General features: G+C 43.2%; 1 protein-coding gene across 25 annotated transcripts in view; it reads left to right on the forward strand.

Annotated features, from left to right (window-relative positions):
* Positions 1-26,751, forward strand: part of NRXN3 (neurexin 3) — a 1,774,064-nt gene that overhangs the window by 465,036 nt on the left and 1,282,277 nt on the right. For 15 of the 25 annotated variants that reach the window (XM_070469697.1, XM_070469702.1, XM_070469686.1 and 12 more), the window contains 2 exons: positions 20,833-21,134; positions 25,175-25,198. In XM_070469697.1, the coding sequence (XP_070325798.1) occupies positions 20,833-21,134; positions 25,175-25,198 (326 nt within the window). The remainder of the gene's footprint in view (positions 1-20,832; positions 21,135-25,174; positions 25,199-26,751) is intronic. The other 10 variants (XM_070469688.1, XM_070469699.1, XM_070469705.1 and 7 more) reach the window with 1 other exon arrangement.

The raw sequence follows: 26,751 nt of genomic DNA on the forward strand, positions 1-26,751 counted from the left end.
CTGAGTGGAGGGTGATTTGGGCAGTGTAGGGAAGGTACTCGGGGTTATTAGCAACTGATTCTCTTCCAGCAAGGCTATGAGCTAACATAATTTGTGGGAGAAATGTTCTGGATTGTGTATTTCTTGACCTTTACATATTTTCATTTCTTAAACCTTGCAAGGCAGAAGCTTTGTCTTAGAAATTGCTATCCTCTTGCATTAAGGTTCTCTGAAGCAACTGGTGTGACTTGTTTTAAGATTTAAAGTGTAAGTTTTCATAGGCTGTTAACAGTGAGCATTGTTGTTTGGTCACTAAGTCATATCCAACTCTTTTGCAACCCCATGGACTGTAGCTCACCAGGCTCCTCTGTCCATGTGATTTCCCAGGCCCGAGGAAGTACTGCTTTAAAATACGTGGCCATTTACTTAAGAAAGGGCTTTGGCTGTCTCTAAAGTGTGGAAAATACTTTTTATCCAACAACACGTGAAACTCTCAAATTGTCAGTAGACTTGTGTGCTAATGTATCTTAGTCCCCCTCTCTTTAGGCAGAGCGTGTAAAGGACTGGCTGTAGTAGATTCCATTCTCTGCGCTAGAACACATGCCCCTCCCGTGCAGCTAGAAAAATAACAAGGACCTGATTGGAAAGGAGGTTCATGGTTGTAGGGCTGGATACCCAGTGGACATTTAATGAATTCTTTGATTATTGTGTCTTCTCCTTGGCTTTCAGCCCAGTGTAGATTTTCTCTGGCCTGTAGCTGAGAGCTGATACCTGCAGACTTGTTTGTTTTACATATGTGGCTAGTAGTCAAAATGCTTCCTCCACTCATATGAAGGCAGGACAAGCATTAGGCACTGTCAGAACTGGCAGTTGCTAGGAGATGGGATATGAGGGGCTCCGTGGAGTTCCCCCAACCAAAAGAAATAGTCCTTCTGACCCCTGAAATATTACAATTATGGTTTGATTCCACTGGATTGAGCAACGCCCCTTCCTTAAAGAAATGCAAGTTCTCTCACATGGGGGAATAACTATTGTGTCCTTAATATAATCTTTGATGGGGCTTCCCGATGACTCAGTGGTGAAGAATCTGCCTGCAATGCAGGAGGTGAGGGTTCCATCCCTGGGTTGGGGAGATCCTCTGGAGGAGGAAGTGGCAACTCACGTCAGGATTCTTGCCTGGGAAATCTCATGGACAGAGGAGCCTGGTGGGCTACAGTCCATGGGGTTGCAAAGAATTGGACATGACTGAGTGACTTATCATGAGCATAATCTTTGGTGCCCACAAAGGGTATTAATCTAAATGAGATACATTGCGCTTTGTCAAGGAAGGTTAGGGTTGTGTTCTTGTTTGTTATTTGATTTTTTTTTAAAACTTACCCTTTAATTGATGGAAGACCAAGGATGCTAACTATCCAATGCCAACAGAAGATCACTGCCAACCTCTGTGCACTTTGCAGGGAGGCAAGCTTGTTCGGAAATTAGCCTGGCTTGCCTGCATCTGGGAAGGACTCAGGCAGAGAAGGCCCTGCATGCAGGAGCTGAAAGGGAGTGTTTCTTACCTCCAGACCCGCAGGACACAGGTTATTCCCTGCCCCCGCCTAGGAAGTGAGGCAGAAATGACTCTTCGCCATCAGCCACAGCTTTAGAACTTCCTTCAGCCTGAATCCCTGGCAGACTGAAGTGGGCTTTGAGGCTGCAGATGAGGAATCAGTGATTGATCTCACTCCACATGTGTGTGAGGTTTGAGGCTGCCTGGTAAGGCCGTACAGGGCGGTGGTGAAGAGTGAAGTTGGGTCAGCCAAACCTGGGTGTGAGCCTTGATGCTGCCTCTCACCAGCTGAACCACCAGGGACAGATCACAGAGCCTGCACTCTCGTGCCTGGAGAACGCAGACCGTGATGCCCGTGCTTGCCTCTCGGCGGTCAAGGAGATGAGTACGGCTCTCAGTGTGTGGTCAGACCTCCAGAGCCCGTTACTACCATTATTATTAAACAGTGAAAAGCTAACAAGTAAATGTAAGGGGACAAACCACTTGGAGCTACTGCGCCAGAGGGTCCATTTAGACTTTGACCTCCAGCAATGCTCAACTTCACCTTCCTTTGTATAGTTTGTTAGATGGTGAATTCTAACCATGGTGTGGAGCTTTCCTTCACGTCTCTAACCAGGGCGGGGTGGGGCGGGGGTTGGGGGGGATGGTATTGAGACCCAGCTGTGTCTGAAAAAGCATCGCGTCAGCATAGTTCATGGCATATTCAATATGGACAGAGAAATGAAATCCATCTCTCACAGATCTGCAGAAAACTGTCATCATGGGTGCTCCCTAAACTGTCCAGAGGCAAAGGGGTGTAGCATTATTTTTTTCCTCTTCAAAATCAATGTAAAACTTAGAAAAAGAATTCTCTTTTGTCTTTAGACATGTTTGTTTGTTCTGACCTCTCTGTGAAAGTGAAGGTTGCTCAGTTGTGTCCGACTCTTTGAGATCTCGTGGGCTGGGTATCCTGCCAGGATTCTCTGTCCATGGAATTTTCCAGGCAAGAATACTGGAGTGGGTTGCCAGTCTTTTCTCCAGGGGATCTTCCTGACCCAGGGAATGAACCTGGATCTCCCGCATTGTAGGCAGATTCTTTACCATCTGAGCCGCTGGGGAAGTGGTTGGATGTATATATTCATCTACCCAGATGTGGTCTAAGTCAGTGTCAGAAAAAGTTAGCCCTGCATTTCAGATGAGATGGGAAAGGGATGCTGTTTGCCAGTTGGGAGTGACACAAGGCGTGTGTTCGTGGGGTCTTCAGAGGGCCTTGAAGGGTGGGTCTGAGACTGCTGACAGGTGGTGGGCTCACCTGTGTTATTGATACAAGGAGCTTTGCATTCAGGAAGTTCCTGGACCACTTGGCATGCTCGTCAGGGCTGCAGGGAGTGGAGAATCTTTTTATATGTCACCAGCTATTGCATGCCATGGCTGCTTCCTTTCCTGTCCTTTTCATTTTCCTTCACCAGCATGGTTCTCAGATTTATTAACAGCCCTTTCATGCCTTCTGCAGCCATCAGGATGAGCAATAAAGAGGCCGGAGAGAATCCAGTCTTCTCGTGCTTGTCCCTCTCCACGGGCTTGGCTTATCTTTTGTTTCCCCTCTGTTTTTTCTTTTAAAGAAAATTCTGTGTTGCTGCTCTGCATCAGGCTAGAGTCTCTTTCCTCCCCCTTCCTTCTCTTCTACTGCTTTTAATTGTTTTGGTGCGTTTGTTTTCCCCTGAGCATGATGGGAAAGGTCAGCTGTCAGAAGAGGGGCTGAACACCGCTGATGAGGCTTTCAGGAGCTTGCAGTGGAGCCATTCAGCAGTGTTCCCTCCCTGAAGTCCTGGAGTCTCCACTGATGCTGGGGGAAAGGAGAAGGAAGCTCAGAGTAGTAGGGGTGACCCACATCAAGGGCGTGGCTTAGCCATGTGAGTTCTGGGCAGAGCGCGGCTTACCCAGAGCCCTTCTCCAGGGAAAGGCATTGCCCAGTGCCAGCCCCGGGGACTCTGGGACATGGATGTAACGTCCATCGGGATGTGACACGTGTGCAGGAGGCCTTGGAGAAAGAACTCAAGTGAGAACTAGGCATCCAGCATCTTGGAGATCAAGCCTCTGGAGTTGGACCTTCAGTTACTGGGTTCATGTCTCCACCCCATTGGTGTTTTGCAACTAACTCACATAAAAACCAGAAAGCCTGGGTTTTGGTCTTGCCTCAACTGCTAATTCCTTTGGACAAGTGCTAAACTGTGCTAGGCTTGTAAAAAGAAGTAGAAAATGATTTTCAAAGTACCTTCCATCGCTAATGGCTAAATTTCACTTTTCCAACACTTTTCCAAGGCATCAGTGAGGAGCATATCCTTCCTTGGACATTGGTGTGAAAATGCGTTAATTCCTTTTTCCCTCAGTGCCTTGAGGTAAACCAAAATCATGGTTCTTGGGATTCATTTGTGTAGCCTGTCCATCAGGATATTCATGGTGAGCATTTAAGGAAATGGTACACATCTTCTACAATGGAAAAAAAAAGAGAATAAATTGTATGAATAGTAATATCATCAGGTTGCAATAATTCTCTGTGTTTTTTCAAAACCCAGTCACACTTCAGGATGACCCAGTTTGAGGATACTCTCCACTTCAGCCTACCCTAGAAATGTGATAGGGCTCTTCTGTTTTCACTCTTGCCCTCCCACGTGACTAGTGCTCTCAAAATGTGGTGTCTGAATGGGTGGCTAAGTGATCAAGTGAGTGACTTAAAGGCTCCAGGTAACACATTGTCGACTCTCTTTCTTTGACTCTCAGTAATGGTTATGTGAGGCTTCTCAGGTGGCTTGGTGGTAAAGAATCCATCTGCCTGCAATGCAGGAGACCCAGGCTTGATCAGTGGGTGGGGAAAATCCCCTGGAGTAGGAAATGGCAATGTACTCCAGTATTCTTGCCTGGAAAATCCTGTGGACAGAGGAGCCTGGTTGGCTACAGTCCATGGGGTCCCAAAGAGTCAGACCTGCCTAAGAGACTAAACAGAAGCAACAGTGATTGGATACAATGAGGGCTTTGGGTGGTAATGTCCAACGTGAAAGGTGTGTAATCAGGTTATACTGGTAGGTCTGCTGTCTTGCCATAAAAACCAGCAGGAAATGAATAAAACTTAGCTAGCTTGAGAGAGTCCTCAAAGAGGGTCCCTATCCAGACTAGCTACCACAGAGACCCTAGAAGATCACACAGTGGGTTGCTTCACTCCTGATCTCAGGAGAAGGGCTTTTATGTAAAACTTGACTCTTTTTTTTTTAATTGAAGTATAGTTGGTGTATAGTATTACATCCGTTTTGGGCATACAGTAAGTGATGTATAATTCTTAAAGGTTATGCTCCAGTTAATTATTGTAAAATATTGGCTGTGTTCTCTGTGCTGTATAATATATCCTTGTAGCTTATTTTATGCATAATTGTTTGTATCTTTTACCCACCCCCACCCCTAAATCGTCCCTCTTTAGTTCCCTTTCCCCACTGGTAACCACTAGTTTGTTCTGTATATCTGTGAGTCAGCTTCTTTAAAAAAAAGATTTATTTATTATTTGGCTCTGCTGGGTCTTAGTTGGGGTACTTAAATCTTTGATCTTCATTGTGGCATGCAGTCTCTCTAGCTGTGGTGTGTGAGATCTAGTAGGGATCAAATGACCCTTACATTGGGAATGAGAGTCTTAGCCACTGGACCACCAGGGAAGTTCCTCCTTTTTGTTATATTCACTAATTTGTTGTATTTTTTAGATTCTACAAATAAGTGATGTCTTACAGTGATGTCTGATTTATTTTACTTAGCATAATGCCCTCCAAGTCCATCCATGTTGTTGCAAATAGCAAAATTTCATTATTTTTTTAATGACTGAGTAATATTTATGTGTGTATACAAATTGCTAAGTCCCTTCAACCATGTCTGACTCTGTGCAACCTCATGGACTGTGGCCCACCAGGTTCCTCTGTCCATGGGATTCTCCAGGCAAGAATACTGGAGTGGGTTGCCATTTTCTTCTCCATATTTGTGTGTGTGTGTGTGTATACATATATATATGTATGTTTGTGTGTGTGTGTGTGTACATATATACATGCACACACAGCATCTTATTCATTCATCTGTTGATGGAGGCTTAAGTTGCTTCCATATTTTGGCAGTTATAAATAATGCTGCTATGAATTTTGGGGTTCATGTATCTCTTTGCATTAGTGTTTTTAGGTTTTCTTTGGATATGTATGCAGGAGAGGAATCACTGAGTCATGGTAGTTCTGTTTTTAGTTTTTTGAGAAACCGCCACACTGTGCAAAACCTAACTCTTGTTGCTGTAGAGGAAGCAATGAGATTGAAGTTAGACCCAAGTCTACCTTCATTCTAAATGCCTTTCTTGTCAATTATGGTTATTCTAATTGGATAGCCTTGAGTCTGTGAACCTCAGCCCCCACTTTGAAAACTGCAAATAATAGTACCTGAATAGATTATTGTGAAGATTGTCTTAAATGTCATGTGCATAATAGTTAAACCAGAGCTGAAGTCCCTGACACACAGTAAGCTTCAAAAATGGTAGTTGGTATCATCACCATCATTATCACCATCACATTCAACTCAGGGACTATGGACATCTTCTGGTATGTAAAACAGTGATAATGCCTACTCTCTAAGGCATCGTAGGATTGAAAAAGCAATATTTGCAAAGGGACTCTCACTGTTCCAGGCACGTCGCAGAGGAACAGTAAGTACTAGGTTATTTCCTTCTCTTTGATGATGTCATACTTTTCTCTTTCCTTGGAGGACAGTGGGGCACTATTGTTCTTTTGTAAAGTGGTCCAGTGTCATTGAGGGGTGGTCCAGAGGCCCCTATTGTTTGGGAACCCATGGTTAATTCCGAATCTGTGGACTGTAGGATATTTTGATGGTAATTTAAATTGTGATAATGATGTTCTGCTGTCTGCCTTAGTCCTATGTTGGTTTTAGTGGGTGTAGTCCATCTGTCATGAGAGGATCACTCCTGAAGAGAGATAAGACCACATTTCTGGGCCTTTAACTCAGAGAATGAGATTCAATCAGCTTCCTCTCAGACTTCAACTGCCACCATATCCAGATGCATCTTTGATGATGGCTGTATATGGGTGTCACCAGATCTGGCAGGAATGAGCCAGCAGTTCTACTTGTTTTTTTTTTTTTTTCCTTTTTGAGTCTTGGATGGTGTTTCTGTATGTCTTAAGTCTCCTCATGTTTCATTGCTCTGATTCATTCACCGACAAATTGTGGTCAGAAGCCTTAATCAACTGGGGATAATATACAAATATGTCTGGGATAGCCTGTGTAGCCTCTTCATATCATAGTTGGATATCTACATCATTCCTGATTGTATCATAACCCATGAACAAAAGATGCCATTGACAAATCTTACCTATTAATTAATGTCTGAAGAGGATTACCATTTTGGTTTTATTGACATCATGTTGTTGTTTAGTCACTAAGTCATGTCCGACCAAGTCACGACACTAAGTCATGTCCGACTCTTTGAAACCCCGTGGGTTGTAGCCTGCCAGGCTCCTCTGTCTGTGGGGTTTCCCAGGCAAGAATGCTGGAGTGGGTTGCCATTTCCATCTCTTGGGGATCTTCCCAACCCAGAGATTGAACTTGCATCTCCTGCCTTGCAGGCAGATTGTTTACTGCTGAGCCACCTGGGAAGCCCTTTTATCCACATCACAGGAGCTGTAAATATCCATCATAAAAGGCTACAGAGGAAAACTAAACCCATTCGAGCATCTCTCTCAGAGTCTTATAATCTCAGTTTTGTGTGCCCTTTCTAATAACAAGTCAAGTAATTTTTCCCTCTCTGTGAAACTTGAGCACACTTCTGACTGTACTCTCTGGACTCAGAGTCCAGCTGCTTGGCCCTGAAGCTTCAGTGAGCTTGCTGGAGGGATACAGCATCTGTCAATGGTTTATAAATCGTCTGACTTAGAGGGAGGGTTGCTATTTTAGATTCAGTGCATCAGAAGGGGGTTTCCTTTTCATGCTTTCGTAATTAAGGTTTTTTTTTTTTTTAGCATTCATGTATTTGCAGTGTTGCAAATTTAGATAATTCTGACAATTTTCTCTATCATTCTAATGATCTGTATTCATATCCCAGGGTATGTGGTTAATACATCTAAATGTTGAAAATCTACCCTTGTTGAGTAGATAGAGGTTACTGTAAAAGCTGCAGAAGGATGCTTTACAAAATTAGATAATGTATGTGAAAGCGGCTTGGAATACGTGACAGAATGTGCAAGAGTGTGTGTGTGTGTGTACACATGCATATGTATTTAATAGTTCATCTCCTGCAGGAATACTGTTGACAGAGCCCTTTGTAAAATATACCCAACCCTCAGCAGGAGACAGCATGATCTCAAGGAAAGTATACAGTGTTGTGAGTTTGACCTTGGTATATATTTTGAATCTGCTTCATACTAGCTGTAGTGTTGTACATGTATTTCACCCCTTGTGAATGTCAGTTTTATCATCTGTGAAATGGGGCTAATAAAACTTTATTTCATAGGGTTTATATGAGAGTTAGATAAGAAACATATCAAGTATTCCAATAAAAAGGCTCTCCTTCCAGATGACATATGAACACACAGATATGTTATTTCTATTAATAATACTTTGGTTCTGGTGGTTAGTGTTTTGAATTCTTGTAGCTCCAATCACCAAAAAGTCTTGGTCAATTCTTGTCAGATACTATGTGTGTAGTGTTTGTTTATTTAGACTCTCTCTGTGTTAAAGCCTGGACCATAATACAGATTCAATAAATATTAATACCTGTCCTTTTTACATGATGGCAAAAAAAACACACAAAAATTCTACCTGTTAAAAAAGCTCTACTAATAGTCTGAGGTGAAGAAATAATGCAAATGAAATAAGCACTTTATTCTAGTTCTATTTAGTTCAATTTATAATTGAATTTGCAGCCACTGAAGATTTTCTCCTTTATTTAGGTTTCCTGAATTAAGTCGCTGATTTGTAAGTCTGCCTGCATTTTGGAGAACTTTCCCTCTCCACCCCCTTTCAGTGTACCCCATCCTAATCCACCTCCAGGTTCACTGAAAGCTAAACCCTTTTGTTTAGTTACATTGGACCCTGAGCATCATCTGTCCCTTCCTGAGAGTCCTGGCATGGGTCAGTTTTCATTTTTGTCAGGATCAGACCCCATCTCCTACTGGCACCGTTTTTCCTACAGGAGGAAAAGGAAATGCACGCTTCATCATAAAAGAAGATGCAGCCCACGTCTCCAGGATTTGTACCTCTGCATCGGCATAGTTCCGCAGTTTGTGTCTCTGAACGGGGTTTTAATCACCTTGGCTCGAGTGCTCAGCTCTGAAAGCTTTAAGGGTACTGCAGAAATGGTAGATTAGCCACATTTAACAAAATAGAAAGTTTTCATTGTGCCATAAAAAGCCTTATTGATCTTGTCCAGGCATTGACTCCAGGGCCTTTTAACCAGCCTTTCTGTCTAGACTTGCAGGCTAGAGCCCGCAGTGCTAACAAAGCAGGGCTGGGCTGCCTGCTGCCCTGGGGGGCCAAAGGGATGGGCAAGGATTCAGGTTTCTCCGTGGGGATTTTCTTAAAGAACTAGTGTGATTTTATTCTGTCATTGGGAGGCCTGTGTGGAGACTTATCAGGTCCCCCAGACCCCAGCCAGCCTTCTCTCACCCTCAGCTTTGGCTGTGGGGCCATCACATGGCGGCAAACACAGGTGTCTTGTCTCCCCTCACTTCCGTCAGCTTTTCCCCTCTTCCCTCCTAAGAAGCCTGGCTGAACCCTGGGATGCTGAGGCACTTGGCAGTGGGTCTTCAGGAGTGGGCAAGGCAGGAGAAGAACTGGTTACCTTCGCATTGCTGTGATCAGTTCAACTTCATTTCAGTTCAGTCTTCATTTAGCACATTTTGGGGTACATGGGAGATTTCGAAAAGCTATGAAAATTTGCCACTCACAAAGATATAGGGGAGGAGTTGATATCTACCTGTAAGTAGCCAAAGGATTGTTCAAGATTTATCCTGTGATTTAGGTATTTATCAGAATCATCTGCAGGGATTTAACTTTTTAAAAATGAATGCTTATATTTCAAACATAAAAGAGAACAGACCCTGTAGTACAGGAGGTTATAAACGTTGGCTTAGTTATTGCCCATATGGAGCAAATCTTAATGTTTTGCCATTTTTGCTTTATGTCCTTTTATAAATATAATCCTGTTGAATAGCTCCCTGAAGAAAGGAAAACCTTTCTTCTCTCCCCCCCCAGAAGTAAATGCTATGTGAAATTGATGCGTAGATTTTTTTTCTATTTTTGTTGCACATGAATAGTGCTGTAATATATAATGATTAGTGATCATTATGTGTGTGTGTGTGTGTATAAATCAGTGGAAGTAAAATTTATTGGCTACACACAGTTTATACTCATTATTTTCTGTTTATTCTGGGCTGAATGAAGGAAATATTTGGTAAAAGTCTTTAATACCTTGTATTGATTAATTCATGATCACCCAAATGAAGCTTGGCAGTCTCTCAGTATCTTTTAGTCATTTTGGACTAGGAATCATTTGAGCTCCTGAAATGTTTGTAGGAAATTTCATGTAACACTGAATCATCTTTTTTTTTTTTTTTTTGATACTTAAAGGTAGAGAGTTTCACCAATTAGATTGATTTAGATGTAGACTTATTAAGATAGGAAAGAGATTAGGTCATCTTCCAAGGTTTCTTATGATTTTACAGTGATGATTTGTTATGGAGGACATTTTACTTGTTTTCATCTTGAATGAAAAGAGAAATTTTACAGACATAAGTATTTTAAAATTCCATGTGAACTTAAAAATCCATGTATTGCTTTTACATATCTTAATATCTGTTTGAATTTTCCCAAATTCTGTGAACTTTTTGTGACATTTGTATTCCTTCCTGAACGTTATATGTGAATACAGTGAGTATGTAATTTAGTTAGCAATTAGTACCAGGGTTAGTACCACTGTAAAAAAAATCATTTTAGATGATCTGCTTCCTCTTCTAGTATCATTGTGGATGTATTTCATTATTATTAATTTTGTTTTTATCAAAGTTACAGTCTTCCATCCTCTCCTCTCCTCCTCTGTGTCCCTAGAACATCATCTAAGGACCTCTGTGTCCCTTTGTCCTCATCAACTCTGTAGAATATAGTCTCACAATGAGGTGTTAGGTACTCTGTACAATTGCTTCAGTTGTTGTGTAACTTTGATAAAAGATGCTGGTTAAAAAAAACAAACAAACACGCAGATTATTCTTTGAGGGCTGGGCCAAGGGTGAAAGGTTATATAGGTCTGTGGATGTCTGTATTTTCTGTATTTTTTTATTCAAAAACATCAAAACTCAATCTAAAATTTATCTTCAAGTATGTGACTCTGGTTAAATTTTTACCATTCTATTCACCCATATCCTTGGTGTAACTTCAAGAAAAGCATCTTAGTAACATAGTGGCACAGAGCTGGCTTTGGAATTATTGATATAATCATTATATTTACTTATCACTGCCCTCATGCAGTTCCAGGTATGTCTATTATCTTCGCAATCAGAGTGTGAAAGCAGTCCAGGCACTGGTTGTCTGAGGTGACAACTGACAACCACAGTGTCCTGAATTAATTGAGGAGCAGACAGAAGAGTGAAGCTGGCAGTCAGGTCAAGGATCCAGACATTAGTTCCAGTGCTGGGAGAGCTGGGTTAGAGAATGTGCCTTTGATCTGCAGTCCTACCGGGCCTCCTGGTAATTTTCCCCCTGAATTAAACTCAATCGCTCAGCCATAGTTTGAAGAGTTAGAAAACCCCAGGCCTTCTCATGTAGGGGCAGAGTCTACCCTGATAGATTTCACTGCATGAGGGAGCCTAGAGGAGAATGCATGATTATCTTAGGAGGGGCAGAGCTGAAGGAGAGAGAAAGACAAATCATATGGAAGTAGTGACCACTGAATTCAGAAATATGGATCCGTGGGCGTCAGACCGAGCGGACGGATGGCTTCTCTCCTTGGAGGATGCTGGGTAAAGGAGACAAGGTTCATGTGTCATTCCAAACGACTGCCTTCTGGAGAGTCGGGGGTGGGGTGGGGGTGGGAATGCTTTCCTGAAGGCATGGGACATGAAGATGGTGTTCCCTCTACACGAGTGTGTTATTGTGTTCAATGATTGTCTGACCCACAATTAAAATGAGAAGCCGGTAGTTGAAAGAAGTGTAATTACAGTTTAACTCAGGTAGATCTGGTGGTTATGGGAAATGAAAGGCACAGCATATTACATAAATTATTATCAGTGGGCCGGCAGGGAGCTGCAACACAATTGCTTCAGGCCAGGGCCCCTCCATCATCTCATTCTCTCTTGGTGGTGTCTCCTGGATTCCTCTTAGTCCATCCGCTGGACCTGCTGATGCAACACACGCATGAGCTGAAGCTCTCCGCTGCTGGTTCTCCATCCCGTGCCCCAGGAATATGACTCATAAGGTTCCTACCTGCAGCTTTAGCCTCACAGGCCTGCTACTTTACCCACACTGAATTTCTCACCATCCCCTGGACACCCTATGCTTTTCTAATGATCCTACCAGTGAATACATTGTTTCTTTTAACTGGAACATCATCCTTTCTTTGTATGGTGAACTTTCACTCATACATCAAGACCCATATCACCTCTTAAATGTTTACACTTACATTGTAATTGTAATTAAATTGTAATTTAAATAATTGTAAATATTACATCTTACACTTGTAATCACTTTTTTATATGTGCATTATCAACAACAACAGTGACAGCTAACACATCTAGGGCTGGGAACTGGGCCAGGAAATTTATCGGATTCAGGTCTCACAGTGAATCAATGAAATATGTTTTTCTCGTTCTGTAGACTAGGAAAGCAGGGGTTAGAGAAGTTAAATAGTAAGCTGAGGTTCCACAAAGTTAGGTAAATTCTAGGACTGGCTGTAAAACCCAGGTCTGTCCATTTCAAAGCCTTATTATTAAATTCCATGTCATCAAGTCCACAGTTCCCCTGCACTCTGAGCTACAGGAAGATGCCCTGTTTAACGTGAGTCCATGGCAGGGTCTAGCATTCGAGTTTTTTCCTCTTTATAATTTCTCTTCTCCAGTAAATGCTGGCCGATTATTCCTATTCACAGGGTTTCTGTGTGACTCAAGTGTATTCAACACTGGGTACCTCACCTGATGCACAGTAGGTACCTGGAAATACTTATTCCTTGAATGAGTAAACAGAAAATCTAGCTTTTATTATAATACCATTGAGAGCTATGTGGTCTTCAGGATGCTGTTAGCTTTCTAGTGATTTCAGTGAAGCGTGATTTTCCAGGCCGTTCTTTTGTGGACTCGAGGCAGCTCCCCTCGCCAGGATCCTGGCTGTTTATTTTCCAAGTGACAACTTGATTTACTATTTTCCTTCTCATCACTTTCAAGGAGCATCTGCCGGCTAGTGAGTGGCCCAGGCAGGGTGGAAAAGTCCATTTGTTTCTCTGCTGTATCTCTCCTACAGAGCCTGTGGACAAGGATTAGAAATGGCCTCAGGAGGTCAGGTCTCCTGTGTGTGTGTTCTTTTGTGGTGCAGCTTTGCTCATAACAACACAATTTGCTGTCTGCTGGTGCACTCTGCGGCTGATACCTGTTTGGGGGGTGTGGCAGGTAAAGCATTCATCCTTTGTCCTTGGTGGATGGCTCTGCAGTTTGGTCCATCCCAATGCTTCGGTTGGCCCTGAAATACATTGTAAGGGAAATGGGACTGGAAGAAGCAAGAGGGCAGTCACTTGTGCAGTCCTTTTTTCCCTTCTTACTCAGCATGTTCCTTCCCTAAGTCTAGCAGGAGATGTCCGTAGGTGCTGTCTAACAGAATTCCCTCTAGGAAGAAGATTTCTGCTTTTCCTCCATTTTTGCAGATATGGTCCTCTCATAGCCCAACTGCTAACTTGGGTGTCCACACATAGCTTGTAAGAAGCCTTTAGAGGTGGAAGTTGTTCTGTATGTTGGATGCTTAGCAGGTTGCATGGAAAACAGAGTTGCGTGTGAACAGACTCACACCCATCCGCCTTAACTTGTTCCTTTGCCAGCAAATGACTCAAACGGGCATTTTCCCTCAGGGTGACTTTCACATGGAGTGGAGATGCAGCCCCTGAAGTAACGAGTAGAACGGCTGTGGAATCATGGCCTTCTCAAGAAGTTTATTTCTGCTTTCTGTCCCCTCTGCCTTGGGCTCGTGCGTCTCCCATCCTCCTCAGGGCTTCTTCGCTTGGGGAGAATTGGGTGATGTGCTAGTTTACAACGTAAGACCCTGAAACCTCTCATTGCAACTGCACCCGGGGAGGAGAGACAAAACCCTGCTGAATCTGTGGATCAGAGGAACGGAGTCAGCATGTCAGCCTCAGGACCACCTCCCTTTGTCTGCCAGGGAGGGCGGCAGCAGCTCATACTGTGTTTTGAGGCTCATTAGCTCCAGGATGGGCCAGGCCAGGACGGCCAGCTGGGGTTATCTTTGCATCAGTGCGGAATAAAGTACCATGCTGGCGCAGAGGCCTATTAAAGGATGAAGAATTCAAAGATGAGAGCAGGGTTTTTTTTTTTGGAAAACCTTTTATTTTATTTTGGGGTACAGCTGATAAATAATGTTGCGATAGTTTCAAGTGAACAGCAAAGGGACTCAGACATACATATATCTGTATCCATTCTTCCCCCCCAAACTCCTCTCCTGTCGTCCAGGCTACCGCATACCACTGAGCCGAGTTCCATGGCCGTACAGTAGGACCTTGTTGGTTATCCATAGTAAAATATAGCAATGTGTGCCTGTCCAAACTCCCTAACTATCCATTTTCTCCAATCTTCCCCCACCCCTCAGCAATCATTGTGAACCTGTTTCTATTTTGTAAGTTCATTTGTATCATTTCATTTTAGATTCCACATATAAGGGATGCTATGCTATATTTCTCCTTCTCTGTCTGACTTCACTCAGTATGACACTCTCTAGATCCACCTGTGTTTCTGCAAATGGCATTATTTCATCCTTTTTAATGGATGCATAATATTCCATTGTATATACGTACCACATCTTTACCTATTCTTCTATCAGTGGACACCTAGGTTGCATCCATGTCTTGGCTATTGTAAACAGTACTTTGGTGAACATTGAAAAGTGAAGTGAAGTCGCTCAGTCATGTCCAGCTCTTTGCAACCCCATGGAATGTAGCCTACCAGGCTCCTCCGTCCGTGGGATTTGCCAGGCAAGAATACTGGAGTGGGTTGCCATCTCCTTCTCCAGGGGACCTACCTGACCCAGAGCCAAACCCCGGTCTCCTGCACTGCAGGCAGATGCTTTACCCTCTGAGCCACCAGGGAAGCCCTTTCTGGTGAACACTGGGGTGCAGGTAAAAGAGAACAGTTTTGCCTGTGTCTCCGGAACCTGTCCTCAGGAAGCTCGCTCCTGCTTCCTTTTCTAGAGCACCACAGGTATTCTGCTCGGGCCCAGCAGTTACAGCCACCCTAGAGGTGTTGGCATTCTAACAGGCTCTCCTAAGTGGTATCTGAACATTCCATTTCTAATGCTCTTTCTCTGATGAGGGTGAAGAGTGTGATCTCAGTCTGGCTTTTTCCACCCTGCCCCTACAGGGGATTTTGGGTTGAGCTGACCCCACTCCCGGATCCCCTGCTCGGGCTCCTGCTGCCTGAGTGGTGCTTACCTGTCATTGTCAGTGGTTTTTCCTTTTGATGGAAGGGACTTGATGCAGTTGCAAGACATCAGATACAGGGTTAGGCTCCTACTCCTCTGAGAATTTGAGTTCCTGATGAGGGTGTTGGTGGGCTTTGGTGGCAAAAGTGATGGAATGAGAATCAGAGTTCTGAGGTTTTGGAACTGCTCTAAATGCTTCCAAGTGCCTTGGGTAACCTATGGAAACTGTGGGTCCCTCCTCCTTGCATTGGTGTACGCATAGCAAAGTAACCTCCCAGACTGTCGAAGGAATACAAAGAACGGTCACGAAAGCATTTGGAAATATATAATATTTTAAAACATAGTGAATAGAATCCCCCTTTACCCCTTCCTGGGCTTCCCTGGTGGCTCAGATGATAAATAATCCGCCTGCAATGCAGGGGACCTGAGTTCGATCCCTGGGTCAGGAAGATCCCCTGGAGAAGGCAATGGCAACCCACTCCAGTGCTCTTGCCTGGAGAATTCCATGGACAGAGGAGTCTGGTGGGCTACAGTCCATGGGATCGCAAAGAATCAAACACGGCTGAGCGACTAACACTTTCATTTTTCACTTTACCCATTCCTGACCTGTTCTCACCTGAGCCCTTTCTTGCCTAGTGCTGTGTTCTTATCCTCACATTTTAACCTCTGGTCCTTGGCTTTCCATGGCTGCATTTGCATCTAAAGTAGCCCAACTTTGGCTTCTTCCTATGGTCTCCAGGTTTTTAGAATCTCTGTCTAGGTTGTCCCTTCTAGAAACTTTTGCTTCCATTCTTTTCCAGTGAAATGCAAACCTCACTGGGTTATATCAACACGGGTTGAGCCAGTTTCAGGCACCCCCTGAAGGAGTAGTTCAAATGTGTTGTCTCTTCTTTTCACTGGGCTCTCTGCCTTCAGTTCTCATTTCTTCCCAGTTCACACTCAACCCAACAGAAGCAGGATTGCATAATCTCATATTTAAAAAATGCAAATCAGACCCTCCATCCTCTCAGTAAAGTTAGGCATTGGTTCCTCAGGACCTTTAGAATAAAGTTCCTATTTCTTGATCTCACAGCCTAAGACATCAAGCTATCAGTAACCACAGGCCCAATTCAACAGAGATATGTATTTCTTTACACTTCTTAAGTTCCACAGTAAAAGAAAAAAAGACTATTTTAATCTATTTTGGAATTTCTCAGAGAAATAGAGTTATTGATATATAAATCAGTAGTTGGATTTTTGGAGGGGAGAAAGTAGGAAACAGAACTGAGTAAATGCCTAATAATGCTGTGTATATATCAGTCCTTGGATTAATAAGTCATTTGAAAAATCAGTTTATATGTCTATAGAAACTGATTCAAAACCTTGAATTATACTTATCTTGATTGCATCTAGTGTTTAATCAATTGGACACTTAGAAGTAATGGGCAAACGATTTGTTGTCATACAGGGTTGAGCTCTGCTTTTCATGCAGTGAGAGTAACATTTTTATTTTAACACTTATGCAATTGATTGTAAACTTTGGAGTGATATAATCTAAATGAATCTACACAGTCCATTAGCCATTTCAGCACCTGCCCTCTTGCCAAGCTGTAGCTTTACACTAAGCCATTGTATGCTGTGTTACGTAATCCCCTGCATTCATTTTCTCTACCTATTTAGCCTGAATACGCACAAGGTAACTGCACTGTCTCTTCACCCTCCTTCTCCGTGTAAACACTCACTGCAGAAAACAGATTTGGGGGCAGTATTACATCTTTCTAATGGAGAGTTTGGAGAATTGAATTGGCTTAGAAATGTATTTGTCACTATTTGGTTTTGTACCTTTTAGTTATACTCACTATCAACTTAGTATGGTTTTCAAGGTGATAAGAAAGTGCTTGAGCTTTAGCCACTGGAAGGAAATTAAGATAATTTGGGCCCTTAGGAGAAAAATGTCAGTTGTGAGAGTATACAAAGGAACGATTTCTTCCAGGTCCTCAGTCTTTCTCCTGGCAAGCCCTTGTTTGCTCTTTTGAAGACTAGGTCACTCACTGCCAATGCCTCTCCTTCCTGTAAACAATACAGGGGAAAGGATCCAGTGAATTAAAAATGATATGATTTGCTTATCTAGAATACAATTCAGGAAGTACCTTTCAGTGGTCTACTGTTCACTGACATATGAAGGAGATATATGGTGTCTGGGATGACACTGCCTTCTCCAGTCCAGAGAAATGGTTAAACTGGGGAAATTCATCATTGAATGAAAGGAGTTAGAGGGTTGTCAACTGTTGTAGCAGTTTTCACTGTTGTTGTGGTTTAGCAGCGAAGTCCTGTCTGACTCTTTCTGGCCCCCATGGGCTCTTGCCCTCCAGGCTCCTCTGTCCATGGGATTTCCCAAGCAAGAACACTGGAGTGAGTTACCATTTCCTTCTCCAGGGGATCTTCCCGATCCAGGGATTGAACTCACCTCTCTGACTCACCAGGTTCTTCACCACTGAGCAGATATTTGCAAAGTAATATACTCTCAAGGATGCATAAAATCTTCATTGATGAATTTGCATGGGTATTAGCATAAATACATGTGTGATTTGCATAGTTTTTTCTCTCCTTGGTTTTAATTCTTATTTATTTACTGTGATAGCCTCTTAATGATGTCATTTTTCTCCTGTGGCCTTCTACATAAAATAAGTTCTTTAATTTTAAATACACTGATTCCAGGAGGAAAAGAGAAACATTTCTTTTGGTGAGGAAGTGTGATTTATGGGGGTAGGAGGATTAGGTCTCTGGCTTAGTTTATTCAAGGTTTGGGGTGGTTTGTAAATCAACACATGGGCTCAGTGGAACCATTCCTTCCCTTTGAGCAGCAAAATAAGAGCAGGTGGTATATCCAGAATGAAGGGTGAAAGGTAACTGATATTGGAGAAAAGTTTAGAGGCAGCAGAAGTCCAGAGTAGGACAAACTGGTTTTGGGCAACTCACTTATTCCTAGTCATCAGTTTCTACCATAATAAAAAAAAGACTGTTTTAAATCAGGCAATCTCTAAAACCTTTTATAGTGATAAAATTTATTATTTTAACAGACTCCTTGGTCTAATTATGTGAAAAAATATTAAGTGCCATATAGTACATTAAATAATATACTGGGGCCTTGCTGTTCTGTGTCAGGCCTTTCCCCTTTGAAGGGTACTTGATAATTAATTGAGGCTTCTCTTTAGAAGCCCTCCTTTCCTTGCTCATTTATCTCAGTTCACTGGGCACACAGGTGTAACTTAAATGTTTGTAGAAGACACCCACTAATACACCATGTTGGGTGCCAACGACAGGCATAGTAGTTGGTTGTGCGTACATTTGTGTTGTTAGGACGAGAGCTTAGCAGTGATACCTGCATTTGATTTGCCATCTTTTGCTGTAAATCAGGGTCATCTCCGGTCTACTATACAAAAGAGCTTGTCCAGTTGAATTCTAACAAAACTATTTCTGCAGAAATGGGAAGAGAGATAATGAAAGTAGGGCACTAGGGCATTGGATAGATGGGCCTGTTTCAAACATGTAGTATAGTGCCAAATATCTACTCTGATTTTGGGAGGACTCATTTTGGTAAAATACATCTGGCATGAGTTACATGCTGAGTAGTTCTCACTACTTATATGTGTAAGCAACACCGTGGTCACTTAGAGGTGGACAAGTCCCTTTTGCTTATAGCAGTGTGTGCAAACAGAAACGTGCAGGTCTGTACATATCCCTGAGGCCCTCTGGAAGATATAGGACGCAATCTCTTCTTTCATTCTTTGGAGTGTGACATTGGGGTTCACGTTAATGATGTGGTGATGCTATGATGAACTTAATACTCTATATCGGGTGGTCATCTCTTCACATCATGAGAGTGACTCCTTTACCTCATGATGAGAAAATATTTATTTGACTTTCCTTAAGGAGCTTACCACGGGCTATGATGGTCGATAAGGATCTGAGTTAAGGTGGATTGGCTTTAGTTAGGTCTAGAAGGAAAAATAGAATTTCTTCAACTTTACTTTGTAGCCCCACCCCACCCCACCCCACCCCTCTTTAAAGGGAAACTGCATATCTAAATTTGTATCATTGCTCATTTCCTTTTGTTGAGAGGTACTTTTGACCAACCCTGATATGAAGTTGTTGTATAGTGGCTAAGTCGTATCCCACACTTTATGAGCCCATGAACCATAGCCTACCAGGGTCCTCTGTCCATGGGATTTCCCAGGCAAGAATCCTGAAGCAGGTTGCCATTACCTTCTCCAGGGGATCTTCCCCATCCAGACTTTGAACTCTAGTCTCCTGCATTGGTAGGCAGATTCTTTACCGCTGGGCCACCAGGAAAGTCATCCACTCTAAGTGGGGTTGCCTGACAGGAGGACAAATGGAAGCGTGCATGCTGAGTGTCTAAGTTATAAGTCAACAAATAATTAAATCAAATACTTTCTATCCTCTTACCTTGGAAAACAGAGCCTCGAAACAACTTGGTTAAGTCAGGTTCACATTTAGCATTTTCAGATTCCTGGGAGTTCTGCTTCGGGAAGTATCAGCATAGGCAGGGCTAGCCCCTCTGGTTGGCTCTGTGGCCTTCACCCCTCCTTAGCTCCATTGCTTATCACAGGGGCCTGGTATAAATGCACATGGGTTCCTCCACCCACGTGGCCAAGGTCTGTGTAGACCTGTACAAATAGTCCCCAGGGCTAGTCCTCAGACCTGGAGGCGTGCACACTGACAGGCGTGATTTGCCTTCAGAAAGCTGATCCAGGGAAGAGGCCCACACAAGCCCTGGGAACACACTTGGGGCTCCCGGGGTAGCAAATTATAGGCCCCAGTGTCTAGAATACGGTTTTGAAAGAGTCTGGGTCCCAGTGGGACACCGTGTTGGCTCTGTGGACCCCTGTTCCTGTGGAGAGATGTTCCATGGGACGGTCTGACCAGGCCACCTCAAAGAGCTTCAGGGAGCAGTCCACTGGAGTGAAAGGGAGGCATTGCTGTCCAGTGTAATATCAAAGCATATCATCACATTCCATTCTGTCCCCTTTTCCTCATCTGCTCAGTCATTTCCTGAGGTTCAACCTCCTTTTTAGAAACCCTGTCATGTTCCACTGGGCGCAGGACTGTACCATGGAAACCAAAGTTAGCCATGTTACCAATGGATAGAAATTAGAGCCAGATCTTTCAGGGTAATTGATTTTTATGTATTGGTCAATAAAAGGTACTGGGAGCTAAAGAACACTCTGTCAGAACAGTTAATTATCCATTCTAAACCAGCCCTTTTACAGGCATTTAAATACTGATATTGATGCAAAAGCAACGCAAGCCTCACTTTACCATTTTGCATGAATTTTCCCTTTAGGTTTTTCTCTGGGAAAATTTGAAGGCAAGGTAGCAAGCCTTCCTGCATCATCATTTTAGTCTTCTGCCCTTGTGTGAACACACGGCTTCTCTGCTAGTTTTCCTGGTTCTTAGATACAAGCCTGTGGAAGAGGTGAAAGAAGTGTTGTGTTGGCATCAGGCCCCTGGCAGGGGCAGTGCCCTGTAGATGTGTGTGTTCTCTTTGGTATTTGCAAAGACGTGGCTCATGCCAGTCAAGTGTTGACTGCTCTCCCCTTTCCTTTCCCTTGCAGCTCGAGAGGAGAATGTGGCCACTTTCCGAGGCTCAGAGTACCTGTGCTACGACCTGTCTCAGAACCCGATCCAGAGCAGCAGTGATGAAATCACCCTGTCCTTTAAGACCTGGCAGCGGAACGGGCTTATCCTGCACACGGGCAAGTCGGCTGACTATGTCAACCTGGCTCTGAAGGATGGTGCGGTCTCCTTGGTCATTAACCTGGGGTCCGGGGCCTTTGAGGCCATTGTGGAGCCAGTGAATGGAAAATTCAATGACAACGCCTGGCACGATGTCAAAGTGACACGCAACCTCCGGCAGGTAATGGCTAAGGGCAGAGAGTGCCTGGAGGCTCCTCTTAGGGGGCTGGGGAGGGAGTGTGAAGTAGGTGATGGGTTAGGTTACATGGAAAAGGGTAAAGATACCATATGAGTTTGCATTTGTCAAGCTTTCTCCCAGCCTTACAATTTCACAAGGATAATGATTAAAATATGTTTCTCCTCTTACTTCAATTCTCCATGTGTGCTTGTTGTTTAAGAAAAAAAAATTCAGTTGTATAGATAATAAAAGTTATAAATACTTTCCTTTTATTCTGCTTTCTTTTTTTTAAATCATCTTCTTGATTACATTTGTACCTTGTATTATTGTTAAATTCAGTTAGGGACAGCATTTTATTTCTATAGCATGGTAGATTTTCCTCCTTCTCTGAATGTATGTTTTTGTTTTTTAAGTAAGCTAGCCATTGCCATAATTTTAATTTCTTCCAGAGAAAGTCTTTCTTTTTCTCTTCCTTTTGATTTACCAGCCCCTCACCAATTTTTTTATACTTTTATTTCATTCTTTTGGTTGTTGTGTTAACCTCTAGCCTTGGAGTGAATTAGCTGGAATCTTTCTGAATTCCTCTGTTTCTCTGTTCCTTGCTGCTACTTTATTGCCCTGTCTCTACCTCCGAGACTCTTCAGTTGACTAGGAGGCCTGGAAAGTGGAAGGACCCACATTAAAAAGTCAACTTGGGAGCAGCCTTTCCTGGTTCTGTACGTGCTTGAGAACTCCCATCGCTTGCCGATGCTAATCAGGCAACTCCGTCAGGTGACAACGCTCTCAGAAAACCTTAGCTGAGTGAAGTTGTTTTCTGTTCATAACTACTAATAATAAAACAACAGCAACAACAATAATATTTCACCAGCCCACATCAGGAAACGATTAAAATCACTTCCTGTAAAAGTCAAGGTCTGTCTTAAGTCTGCCTTTTCCAGGTTCTGTTTTCACTTGGTTTTTCTACTTGTGAATTTGTCATTAAACCCAGTTGGGCTACATTCATCCTTTATTAATCAGAAAGCATTATGTAAATTTCTAGAAGGTGCTTATCAAATCTTCTTCTGCAGTATGATTGATTTAATGCCTCCTATAGACATGAAGGCATAAGAACTGACAGGTATTTGCATATGTTTTCTGTTTGATAAAAGTGTAACTCCTTCATAATGCTAAATAAATGGAGAAGGCCCACCCACAGCAGGAGTATACAATTTTTTTTTTTTTGAAACACCCATTTCCACACTTAAGCATGTCAAGGAAGCCCCAGGTTGGCTATTGTATTTTATCTATGATGCAGTTGCCAAATCATAAGAGTTAGAGTCCCCAGTCATCCTAATACACACGGATCGAACATTTCTGAATCACCATTTTATATTTCTCCTGCAAGGCCAAAGAATCCTATTGCTGACGTTTTCTCTCATCATTCCCCACCTGTACTTACAGGAGAGACCCTCTCAGCTGCCAAGAGAGCCCAAGTCAAAGGTCCATTCGCTAACGTATAAGGGCTTGAAATGTTTGAGCTGCAGAAACTAGACCAAAAAGTAAAATATGACCTTTTGTTGGTTTCCACTGCCTGGTCCACAGTAACACCCTCTGGCATTAGTCAGTGGAGGGGGAGATTTTCCTGTCCCGGCGAACAGAATCCGGCTGGGTTTCTCACCGGCTGCTCTGCTTCTATATCTCTCTCCCACCCCACATGCTTCCTTGAAATCATTCTAGAATGATTTCAAATAGCCAGAAAAGGCTCACTTTCATTTCTACTAAAACCACATCTCTCAAGTAGAGTTGGGCCCTAATTCAGTCGTTTACACTGGAATGGGGACAGACCAGCCTGTGATTCGAACACGGGCTGTGCTGTTGGCGTCTCAATAAGCAGAGGAAAGCCACACTGGAGGGTTTCTCTCCCAAGTTCTGAGCCCCAGCTCCACTCTGTGCCCTTGGACAAGCCATTTAGCCTTCCCACACCAATTTCCGTTTGCGAGATGTTGATTACAACCCTCCCCAGCCATGTGTGGTGGCGAAATATGCAAAGCACCTTATGTTCCAGGAGGGTTATGAGCTCATCTGTGGTCTGGGTGCTAGACTCGCTGGGGCACGCATGATTTACAGGCAGAGCGTTCTGTCCAAAGGTGACCGCCTCTGTCCCTAAGGATGCAGCTAAGAAGAGCTCTTGAGACAAGGCTAGTGAGGCCCGAGGGAGTTGGGGGCATTTCTTGGCAGAGGGAGTATGAATCTCATTGAGAAAGTGGATTATTGTTCCAATAAAATACACTTATAACAATTTTTGAGTTCCCTAGGATACATTTGAAGGAGTGGGAAGCCCTCGTCTATCTCAACTAAACTTAATCACTTCATGAATATTTGATGGCAGCCATGTCTGCTCTTTTGGTAAGGGTGAATGGCTTCTGTGGTAAAGATTGATCTGAGGAAATTTTATTGGAATTTCCTTACCCAGTGGAGCAGAGCTTTTTCCCTTTCTTCCTACTTGGTCATCTACTCATGGTTCTGCTTTGGGGTTAAAGTCAGTCAGTGAAAGTGTTGGTTTGTTCAGTAGCTTTTAGGTTAAGTTTTCAGGGCCAAATTCAGGCTTCCCAGGTGGCCCCTGGTGGTAAAGAACCCGCCAACCAATACAGGAGACATAAGGGATGCAGATTTGATCCCTGGGAAGATTCCCTGGAGGATGAAATGGCAACCCGCTCCAGTATTATTGCCTGGAGAACCCCATGGACAGAGGAGTCTGCCAGGCTACAGTTCATAGGGTCACAAATAGGTGGACTTAGCAACTTAGCGCATAGGTCCAAAGGCAGGCACTTGATTGGGGGTTCTGAGTGATGGAGGGAATGTGGATTATTTGTTGCAAACCATTACCAGGATTAGCACCAAGGTAGTAAGGAGTTTTTGTGAGTTTTTTTTGCTTTGGTTTGGTTTTTGGTCCATAACCTTGAGTCCAAGGTCATGACCATCACAGGAATTTCTTGACCTACATATGCCACTTTAATCAAACCAGAAGCATAAAGCCAGGTTGCCCGTCTTTATCTACCTCCAGCCTCCCAGCTCCGGGTGCACTGGCAATTTAACATTTGAAAGCTGTGAAGAAGAGACTAATCGTAGGGCTTCTGTAATCACATTTAACTCGCCAGTCCTCTCTGCTACCCATGCAAGAAATTGCTTCAAAGGTTGAAAGGCATTCCTAACGAGGAATGAGGGGAATGTGATGCCAACAGTAGGCATTCCAGCAGAGTAAACCAAACAATGACATCATTGGGTAATGAGGAAGACTGGAACTATTTTGACACATTCTAACCACACAGTTACTCTAACCCAAGAGGGCAGGAAAGAGAAAAAAGTTCCCCTCCTGCCTCACAAAGGCTCTCCAAGTCAAAGCAGTTGTAGATCTTTAAATTACCTGTGGAAACACAGAGTGAGCCACATTGTATGGCCTTCATTTGCCCAATGTGAACCGGAAACGTTCTAAGCTCTTTTTGTTCTAGGAGAAAGCCATGATCGTCCATGCATGTAGTCAGAGTCAGATGTGAAAAATAAAAAATCCCAAACGTATGGGTGTTTCAGCTCTATCTATCAATTTACTGAAGTTCAATGGTAAACTTTGGGGGTCTTTTCTTTCAGGAGAGGTGTATTGTATATGTGCTGAGGGTGGGAAGGGCGTGGGGGCAGTGTTCATTCAGAAGAGCCCTTGGAAAGTAAGTATGATGCTAATTCTGACCTGGGTGAGGTCCAGTCTGGGTGGTGTTGGGAGAAGTAGGGAATTACAGATGACAACGTGGGCTGCAACTCCTTCCTGGCTGCAAGCCGGGCGCCAAGGTTTTCCATAGAGTCCTGGTCTCATTGTCTTCCCCCACTCTCTTTTTCTGTGTCGGGTGCCTTTTTTTTGAAAAACTAACCCAAGATCATTCATGCAATGTGTCATTTTACTAACCGACTAATGTACTAACACCCTAACGACTCATCTTTGTTTTAGTTTTTTTAATTAACAATCGTTCTGTTCACAATTTTTTAATTTCCTTTCTTCCCCCTTTTCCGCAAAGCACTCAGGCATCGGACACGCTATGGTAAACAAACTACATTGTCTGGTAGATATCATTCTTATTGTCTCTTTTTTTGGGTTTGCCGTGTGTTGCCCCCCTTTTCCTCCCCAAACCCCACTTTTATCCTCTTTAGACTTGTTTCTTTTTTTGAATTTTTTGTTGTTGGTGTTGAATGAAATACAAGCCTTTCTTTTTCTCTAAAAAGAAAATGGAAGGGGATGCACCTGTCCTGACAACATTTGGATGGCTTTGGTTGGGACAGTTTCCTTTTCTCCACTATTTTTTTTTTTCTAAAAAAAAATTTTTTTTTAAAGAAATATTCTTTGTTTAGCTAAATTCATTTTGTTTTTTCTTATTTTGCAACTTCCAAGTTACAGACTAGGGACAACTGAGATTTCTGTTGAGGACTTTCTTCTCTCCGTGTCTTCCTACCCCCTCACTCTTCCAACTTTCTTCCTCCCCCCCCAACCCCAAACTCCTGAATCCCCCTTTTTTCATTCCCTTTTGTGTGGCTGTGGATGCCACAGGTGATCTGGGGAGGAAAGTAGTCTGCTTCCTGTGTTCTTCCTTTCCCTTCTTCCTCCTTACTTCCCACCTCGGCCAAAGGGAGCTCTGCCAATTGTGTTCTCCATACAAACTCTGCATGGCATGTTCCTGTCTCGTGAATTCCCCATTAGCATCAGAACCTGTCTCCTCATTTTCCTCCTCGCTACTAACAACCTACCAGCCATCAAGCCTACACTACTTTCTTTTCTCTCTCTCTCTCTTTTTTTTGTCTCCACCCTTCTTCATTGTCCTCTCATCCTTCATATATTTTGGGGTTGGGTTTGGACTTTTTCTTTTCTTTTTTTGTTAGTAAGGGAGGTGGTCGGCAGGGAAGATGACCCTTTCATGTTGAGTGTGTTTTCTATCCTCACTTCCGCCTTGCTTTTCAGTTGATTTAGCGCATGTAGGTGTGAAGTGGATTTTGGTTCTTTTCTTTCGTTCTCTGCACCCTGGTCCCACGTCCCTCCCTTCTGTTCTTCTGCCTTCTCTCTTGGCTCCAGATAAGTTTCGCATGGGTGTGTCAGCGTATGGTGTGTGCACGCTTTGGGGCCTCATCTTTTCTCTGAGCCCTCTGCTCTTTTCATGGATGTTGGGTGTATGGGTGCTATTTCTTTCTGGTGGGCATTATTATTATCATTATTTGGCTCTTACGCCTCATCATCCCTTTCTTTTTGTTAGCATTGCCTTTTTTGGTTTGGGCCATTTCTTTCCTGGGGGGTGGTGATGGCAGTCAAGGGAGGACAGGGGTTGATGTCCTGGGTAGTCCACAGCATGTATCACCCATGACTCATCAAACTCAAGACCCTTTTCCTTCCCTCCCTGAATGCATGTCTGTCAGTGTGGTGTGAGCCCAAAAGGAAACAAATAAAAAAAGAAAAAGAAAAGAAAAAAAAGAAACAAAAACCATCCACAACCAAAGACCAACCCCCTAACAAACCCCATCGTCTAATGTCTCCTTTGCTGTTTCTCACGACCACCATAAATTACGATCATTCAAAAATAAGCCATCATTTTACCAATGAACCGAGACA

The sequence above is a fragment of the Odocoileus virginianus genome, chromosome 6, assembly GCF_023699985.2.
Source record: "Odocoileus virginianus isolate 20LAN1187 ecotype Illinois chromosome 6, Ovbor_1.2, whole genome shotgun sequence".
Taxonomy (NCBI): Eukaryota; Metazoa; Chordata; class Mammalia; order Artiodactyla; family Cervidae; genus Odocoileus; species Odocoileus virginianus.